Here is an 8,372-nt window from a genome sequence, read left to right as displayed (position 1 = left end):
CTAGTAGACTAACTATATTTGTCTTGTAGTTGTTGTCTTTATATGATTTTCAAATCTCATGATACAAAGTGACAATTCAACACATATAATAAAGTTCATGACATCAACCTAAGGACCAACAACACAAGTACCATAATGAAAGATGAAAAGGATTTTGAAAAGAGAGTTGAAAAGGTGATTGAAATAGTTTGGAAAGAAGGTTCACCAAGAATATGTACATTTCAAGTCAACCTAGTGGATGTTAAGCAATTAATCTCCATGTGTGTCTTATGGATAGGGTCACGTAATGAAATGTAATATATTCAAATGCATTAGACATAACATTCCCATGTTTCTATCTAATTTTGCATGGTTTGCACGCACACTCAGCTCTCGTGATATCAAATTAACATCAATCTCAATGTCAACCTATTGTCATGAGATTCAATTGCTTAGTGGCATGTAGATATTTCATGTCTTTGTGCTTAGAAACCTCAATTTGCATTATCGTACAACAATAACATCAACATACCTCATAGATTATTTGCCTTTTTAAAGAAATCCAAGGAGCGTTTTGTAGCCACAATTCACATTGATAGAATGAACCACACTCGAATTTGCTTATGTCAAATTTGGTCTACGCACAACATGATTTCATGCTTGGTTTATTACATCACTCAATTGAAGTTTGTGCCCCTTCGATACTTTAATTAGATTCCATTCTCCAAACCAATATAGTCCATGTAATGATATTGCCTCAAGCAAATCAGTTTTTTCCACTATGTTAAGTTAGTTATCTTACAATAAAACGGAGTATCTTTCCCTAAATCTTCTTATCCTATAGGGTACATGCTCTTTTAGTTGACATTTCCCAGTGTTAGCTTTGCTCTTGTATGAAAACATGCATCCATAATCAAAGTACACGCAAGTGCATAGATTCTTTTGCAAAGTTCAAAGGTCAATCAATGTAAGGTATCAAATGCATTTGCAAGGTGGAACTATAGATAACTTTGTGCTTTGCACAATGTTACCTAGGAGACATTGTCAGCCATTATTTGAAGTCTCCAAGGCACAAGAAATGGGACCATACAACATGCATTTTAAACAGGTAACTACCATACGTAAGAAGACAGCAACAACAGCAACGAAGGGATAATCTCACATAATGTTATGATATTGCTGATTTCTTTTACAATGAAAAAGTCACCAGTAATCCCCACATGAGCAAATTCCATTCTGCATGTAATGAAAATGTATGTCATTTCTTACAGTTATATCCCGAGAAACTATTTTTGATGCCAGCTTGATAAACATATGACACTCGGAGCGTAAATGTGATTTTGTGATTATAACCAGGGGTGAACCTGGGCAGGTACTCATGATGCCAAATGCCAAAGCCAGTTTCTCACTGTGAGCAGTTGAAAGTTGTTCAATATTCTCATTACTGCACTCTGGAAGAAGATTCATAACGTCACCTATTTTTGTAGTCAATGTTTGTAATAAAATTTCAATCTCTTCATTTTGTGCATGAGACTTATCCCCATCATAAAACTCATGAACCTCACCATTAACCTCAACAAAGCTACAGTTGGTATGTTGGTTCAAGCCTTTCTCCTTCATCCAAAAGGCAATCCTGGATGCATCCTCTACTCTACCTGCTGTAGAATAAATGTTTGAAAGAACTACATATGCTGCCAAGTATAAAGGATCCAACCTGAAGATGTGTCCAGCTGAACGCTCCCCTCGTTCTACATCTACGTGATGTCTACAAGCACATAACAACGTCATCCATGAGATGACATCTGCCTCGAAAGGCATGTCTCTTATCATGTTTTCAGCCTCCTCCATCATCCCAGCCCTCGCAAGCATATCAACCATGCAATTGTAATGGTCTAGGGTTGGTTTAATAAAAAGGTTTTTCTTCATAAACTCAAACCAGTACCATCCTTCAGCAACCCTCCCTGAATGGCTGCATGCACCAAGAACACTAACAAAAGTTACCTTGTCCGGTAATATTGGTGGCTGTTCCTGCTGCATTTGATGAAACATTTCTAGGGCATCCTTACTATGTCCATGTTGGGCATAATTAGCAATCATAGAACTCCAGGATACCACATCATGCGCAGGCATTCGAATGAAAACTCTATGTGAATCCTTCAAGCTTCCACACTTCCCATACATGTTAATTAGAGTGTTACCCACTGAAACATCATCATCTAAAGCAGTACCTACAATACTAGCATGAATGCATCTTCCTTCTACAAGTCCTGTATGATTAGTACATGCTGAAAAAATGCAAACATAAGTCACCCTATCTGAACCTATCCCTTCATGTTGCATTTGGTGGAAAACCCAAATAGCCGTTTTACTCTGCCCACTATTGGTGTAACCAGCAATCATCTCTGTCCAGGTGAACTTATCATGTTCTTGCATAGAGTTAAAAACGTCCTGAGCATGATCCATGCTTGCACAATTATGATACATGTTAATCAATCTATTTCCTGTTGAAACATCCAACCCATTATTGGTCACATCCATGGATGCATGCATTTCCTTGCCAAACTCAATCAAATCTGGACATCCAGCCGCAATCAAAAGGCTAGTAACAGTACATTTACTTCTCATAACACCCTCTTCAAGCATTTGTGCATATAATTGAACAGCAGCCTTACTCAGGCCTTGTTCTGAAATCATAACATTCCATGAAACGGTATTCCTTCCAGTCAAGTTGTCAAATATTTTCCAAGCATCCATTGTAAGACCATGTTTCTTGTACATGTGAGCAAGTGCATTGCCAATTGTAACATCTTCACCAAGTCCATAACACAATGTGATTGAATGGACGTCCCTCCCAATATCAAGGACAGAAATAGAAAAGTCTGGAAGAGCAGAACCAGTCTGGGCACATGCCGTGAGAACACCTAGAAATGTCACTTTGTCAGGAGCCTGTCCCCAATCCTGCATCTGGAGGAATAGATTAACTGCATCTGGTGTATTTCCATGTTGAATATACGCAGAAATCATCGCATTCCATGTTATTGTGGTACGTTGTGACATACAATCAAAAACCCTTTGAGCAGCTTCTAAATTGGCACATTTACTATACATGTTGACAAGTGCATTCTTCAGCTCAACATCGAATTCAGGTAAAGTAACCATTATTAAAGCATGTATCTTCTGGCCTTGACCTAAAGTAACTTGATCAGTACAAGCCGATAAAATATTAAGAAAAGTCACCTTATCCGGTAGTTCTCCCTCCCTTTCCATTTGCTCGAACAAAACAAAGGCTTCATCACCTTGTCCATGTTGAACAATGGATGCTATCATCGATGTCCACGATACAGTATTCTTATCCTGGAGAACCTGAAACACGTTCCATGCATTCTCAAGGCTGCCACATTTTCCATACATATTGACAAGAGCATTTCCAAGGTTAAGATCTGATTCGAACCCATAAAGAACAAGGCGGTAATGCATCTCCATGCCCGACGATAGAGCTTCTTGGGTCGTAAAAGCTGACAAAACACCCACAAATGTAACCTTGTTCGGTGACATCTCTTGCTGCTGCATTTTCTCAAACAAGAGCAAGATGTCTCTGAAAAGCTCATTCTGAGCATAACTCGACAAAATAGCATTCCAGGAGGTGATGTCATGAGTGCTCATGAAATTGAATGCTTTACTGGCATCTTCAAGCAGGCCGGTCTTACCATACATGTTAACAAGGGCAGTACCGACAACATGATCGACATTGCCCATATTAAGTCCACAGCATATTGTGAGAACAGAGTGAATCTTTAAACCTTTGCAATGACCATGGTCCATAGCCGTGCATTCAGAGAGAGCTGTAGCATAAATGAACATGTCAGGGAGCACTCCTTCGAGTTGCATCCGATCAAGGCATAGTAAGGCATCGTGATGAAGACCCAATCGTCCATAACATTTCATCATGTTATTCCAGCTAAACTTGTCTCTGTACGGCGATTTCGAGAAGAGATTCTCTGCATCCTCCAGAGCTCCAGTGTGGCCATATACTCGCAGGAGGGAAAATTCAAGGACAGGGCAGCTAGCTGCGGTCCAAGAGTCGAGTCCCAACTGCACAATAATGGAATGGAGAATCCTGCAGGTATGTAAAGGTGCAGGGGAATTGAACCCTGCTGCATCGCGTAGCAGAAGAGAGAGTAGAGATCCTGCAGACGAACCATATAGCTCTCCTTGGAGCATATAGGATGTATATGTATATATGCCTATGAACAACTCTCAACCACTTTGGCATACCATGCTATATATGATGATGATGATGATGATGATGATGATGATGATGATGATGATGGGGATGATGGGGATGATGGGTATGGTCATGGTCATGGTCATGGTCATGGTCATGGGGGATGGAGGATGGGGGATGGGGAGAAATATAAGAGGAATTGGCCAATGCCAAGTCTTTCGACTTACATAGATCTTGTCTCACACAAATGATCAATTCCGAATGTATTGCCCAATAAACATCATACCATGTGGCGTTGGATTTCATGCAAAGTACTTTGTTTGATTGATGATCTTAATGTGGACTTCACACTTCGCGTGCATTTCTTTCTCGGTTGTCTTTCGTATGGTTGGCTTCCTCTACACGTTTGACATTACAAATGAACCCACAACATCGCATGGATTGCCCCTCATGTACTAACAATCACTTTGAATGCTTAGCCTCACATTGATTCTTTGTGAATGCTTACCCAAAGAAAACTCGAAACATGTCTTGATTTTTATCTCCTCTACTGGTGGAGTTATTAAGGAAACATTTAGTCTCATGTTTAACAATGCGAGAAGGTGTTGTGGGAGTGATCCTTTTGTTGATGTGGTTTCACCATTTTGCCAAGTTGTTGTCAATTACAAAATATGGTGCTGCAAGGACAATGCCAATAGATGTTTACTCAATGATCCATTATTCATTAACAGCGAGGTTTCACCATTTTCCTTTGCAAGGAGGTTGTCAATTATGAAATGACCAACTCATTAAATCATATATTTTGTTATCGATTTGTAATTCATAATCATACAAACCTCCCAAAGAGAATGAGCCAAATTTGAATCAGAATATTGATTGCTAATCATGTTCAAAACCGACTGGACTTTACAAATTCTAATGTCAATCAATGTTTATGATTTCTAATGACTATGATTGGAAACTCATCTTCGTCTAATCAAACGCTATTTCATGCAATTCACAATACTTATTCGAGAATCGCTGCAGACATGCCATCTCTCATCAGCATAAAAAGAAGAAAGATAGGCCTCTTGGCCTTGCATTCATTGGATAGCTAAATAAATAGAAGAAAATTCAGATAATCTAAAATTGTTTCACAAAAAGACTGGACATAACATTCATCTGGGAACATCACAGCAGCAAGTACCCAATTCCTAGGTTGTGGTATATATTATGATAAATCTTTTCTAAGAGACACGGTAGAAGGACATGTTGCTCAGATGTCAAGATCTCATTTTTCGCAGAAAATCTATTCCTAACCATGAGATAGAACACAGTATAATAGATGAAGGAATTGATCAAGAGAAGATGATGATGAGATCATGTGCAAAAAAGTTCAATCCTTTAACATAAAGCAAAATCGGAAAAAATGTACACCATGAGGCATACATAATTTTCACCTTACATATAGGCTACACACATCTCCTTATTGTGATGCGACAAATGAAATAATTTGTAGTAATTAATGAATGGGGTATTGAGGACAAATGCTAGAAATCAGAGATGTATTTCTATGGTTCTTTGCATAAAGATTCATTCACTGGCATTCCTCATGTACAGAAAGAGGAGAACCAATACTCTGGAATAGGGCTCTTCTCTTCTCTTGCATTGCTTTTTGCCTTGCTTGGTTGACAATAGTCTATTGTCTATTGCTTGACAAATTTCAGTTGCTTGTAAATATATACAACAATACAATTACGACTGAGAGTTGTTTGTCCAACATTTGTGATGGAATTGGGGCTCCTTTGGTATTGTGGGCCTTTTGGAGGACCTAAGAAGACACATCATAAAAAGAAGCATATAAAACACCAATGCTTATATGTACAGGAAAACAAATCAGGTTGTGTTTATAGAAAGAATGGATCTTCACCTTCTCGGACGGAATGGTCGATCAAAGTATGGCATCATTTGCGCCTTGGGAACCATCTCTTGCCTCAACTTCCTGATTTCCTCCTCCTCTGCCATCTGTAGAAACAAACAAAATTTGCTCAATGGTTGTATGTTTTGAGGAAGACCTCTAAAAGAAAGCACAAAAAGATGAGTACCATGCGAAGCCTTTCTTCTTCCAACCGCCGATTTTCAAGGTAGAGAAGCTTCTCCGAAATCTGTTAAAATGGTTCAGTTGTAAATTAAGTTGAATAAAAACGTTTCGTTTAAATGCCAAAAAAATAAAAGGCATCTTACATATTGATCAAATTCAGCTCTCTCCATGGCTCTTAGGTCTGTGTTTAGATGAATATCTTCCGGCACTGTGATTTCTTTCACTGTCGGCTTGGGAGGAATCTGGAAGAAAACAACCGCATGTATGGTTGGTCTAAGCTTGAATTCATCCAATATGGCATTCAAATATATATATATAACTAAATGTCAATGTAAAGCATGGATATCTCTCACTTCAGGTTCATCGGTCGTTAGCGGGAGTCCCTGTGCCACCGGAATCCGAAGCCTTTCTTCCTCAGCCACAATTTGTTTCAATTTAGCTATGAACTCCTCTTTCTTTATCTTTCCCCTCTCCTGTAAAAGAAGCCAAAAGATCATGTGACAAGAAGAAAAAGATTTCATTCATATGTCCCCTCTCCTGTAAAAGAAGCCAAAAGATCATGTGACAAAAAGAAAAAGATTTCATTCATATGTTTGTGCCAGAAAAGCAAAGAGAAGAAAGATCCCAAAAGCAAATAAGAACAGAAACAGAAAGCAATGTGTATACACATATGTATGTACCTCAGTCGCCAACTTGAAAGGATGCGGCTTCGAAGCTCGAGCTTTCATGTGAACACCTCGAGTTTCCGGCAGTTTCCGTTGTGGTGGCATCCGGGCGGTCGGGACTGAAGAGGAATGAAGGCTCTTCCGGTATCTATCCACAGGCTTTCTCCTTTAAGAAAGGCAAAACAAAGAGAGAAACCAACACAATGAGATATATCACACACAGTTGACAAGGCCAAAGGTGCTGTGCTGCAAAACTCACCCTTGAGAAGGCAAATGTGGAGCTCTTGACTTTGGAAGAACAGGAGGGTTCTTCTGTCGATCCACAGGCTGTTTCACAGATTCGGCTCCTGAGGAATATTCCCCGCCGCTCTCCGATTGACTCATCGACATTCCACGCCTTCCATGTACCCTTTTCTCTAAACCTTCTCCTTCTTTGACAACAGAATCTTCTCCTTCTCCTTCTCCTTCTTCTTCTCCTTCTTCTTCTTCTTCTTTAGTTATTCCATGCCTTGCTACCTCCTCTGTGGGATTGAGATATGTGAATTGTAGAGGGAACTGTGGAGGCTTTGATCCGTTTCCTGTCTCCTCTTCTTTCTTCTTGGACGACATGAGCTTCTCGAATGCTCTCACCAGTGTCTTTACGCGCCCTTGCCTTGTGGGTGTAAGATCAGGTCCGAATTCCTCTAGCACAGCCTTTAATCGCCAATTCCCTGTCTTCTCTGGCGTACTACCCAGATCGTTTCCAGAAGCCTCCATATCTCCATGGTGGCTATTTCCATTCAAGGATTGCGATGTAAATCCCATGTCCATTTCTGCTGGCTCAGAAGCACTCCCCAAGCCCAGCGATGGATCAGTAGCTTTAGGGTTACTGCACATTATATGTTGCTTTCTTGGGGGTGAGGTTAGAGCAGAGGGAACCATAGCCTGATTATCTGCTAGGAGGGTATCATGCGGTTGTTGCTGTTGTTGTTTATATAGGCAGGAATTGATTTGATTATTGGATTCGCCGGAGATACCCGAGGAGGGTGAGGATTTGAGCTTCCGCTTGTGCGATCCAGAAACGAGGTTCGGATGGCAGTTCTCCGACCCATTGTGGTGGGCAATGTTTGGGGCCATATGGCTATGGGCGCCATAGACAGAGATAGAAATGAAAGGTAAGGTAGGGTAAGGTTAAACAACATGAGAGAATCAGAGGCAGAGAAGAATAGTCTTAACGTTACAAACAATCCAAACAGGTAAAACCAATCAAAACAGACAGACAGAGATACAGTACCTGCTAATGGATTCTATATGCGAGGTGAAGATCACAGAATTTGCTGCCTGTACAACGAGATGAGGGTGTTCAGGCATTCGAAATGGGGGCAATCGATCGAAATGAGAAGAGAAAGCGATCGATCGAACGATCAATCGAGAGCAGGAAGAG

General features: G+C 40.2%; 2 protein-coding genes across 2 annotated transcripts; both read right to left on the bottom strand.

Annotated features, from left to right (window-relative positions):
• Window positions 1–508: 508 nt before the first annotated feature.
• On the bottom strand, window positions 509–4,206 carry LOC147854213 (pentatricopeptide repeat-containing protein At3g26782, mitochondrial-like). The gene has a single exon (XM_087331594.1). It carries the CDS (start codon window positions 4,198–4,200, stop codon window positions 1,183–1,185), a length of 3,018 nt encoding a protein of 1,005 aa, XP_087187720.1. The 5' UTR covers window positions 4,201–4,206; the 3' UTR covers window positions 509–1,182.
• A 1,366-nt stretch (window positions 4,207–5,572) lies between these two features.
• Window positions 5,573–8,372, bottom strand: LOC147854212 (uncharacterized). Its single transcript, XM_087331048.1, has 8 exons — window positions 8,223–8,372; window positions 7,209–8,069; window positions 6,965–7,115; window positions 6,638–6,757; window positions 6,428–6,526; window positions 6,289–6,348; window positions 6,114–6,208; window positions 5,573–6,014 (listed from the first exon to the last, which is right to left on the bottom strand). The coding sequence occupies exons 1-8, from the start codon at window positions 8,297–8,299 to the stop codon at window positions 5,939–5,941; spliced, it is 1,539 nt and encodes a 512-aa protein (XP_087187174.1). The 5' UTR covers window positions 8,300–8,372; the 3' UTR covers window positions 5,573–5,938.

This window comes from Azolla caroliniana, unplaced genomic scaffold, assembly GCF_043228905.1.
Source record: "Azolla caroliniana isolate FFs.n. ecotype wild unplaced genomic scaffold, voAzoCaro1.0.p SCAF_15, whole genome shotgun sequence".
In the NCBI taxonomy this organism is placed as follows: Eukaryota; Viridiplantae; Streptophyta; class Polypodiopsida; order Salviniales; family Salviniaceae; genus Azolla; species Azolla caroliniana.
This window is presented reverse-complemented; position numbering and strand designations above follow the sequence as displayed.

What these genes read in the sequence shown, in the direction of transcription:
- LOC147854213 (XM_087331594.1), bottom strand. Translation starts at nt 4,200, where the DNA reads ATGCTCCAAGGAGAGCTATATGGTTCGTCTGCAGGATCTCTACTCTCT.
- LOC147854212 (XM_087331048.1), bottom strand. Translation starts at nt 8,299, where the DNA reads ATGCCTGAACACCCTCATCTCGTTGTACAGGCAGCAAATTCTGTGATC. An exon ending in CATATAGAATCCATTAGCAG is followed by an intron (nt 8,070 to 8,222) that starts GTACTGTATCTC and finishes TGGCGCCCATAG; the next exon opens with CCATATGGCCCCAAACATTG. An exon ending in AAGAAGAAAGGCTTCGCATG is followed by an intron (nt 6,209 to 6,288) that starts GTACTCATCTTT and finishes TTGTTTCTACAG; the next exon opens with ATGGCAGAGGAGGAGGAAAT.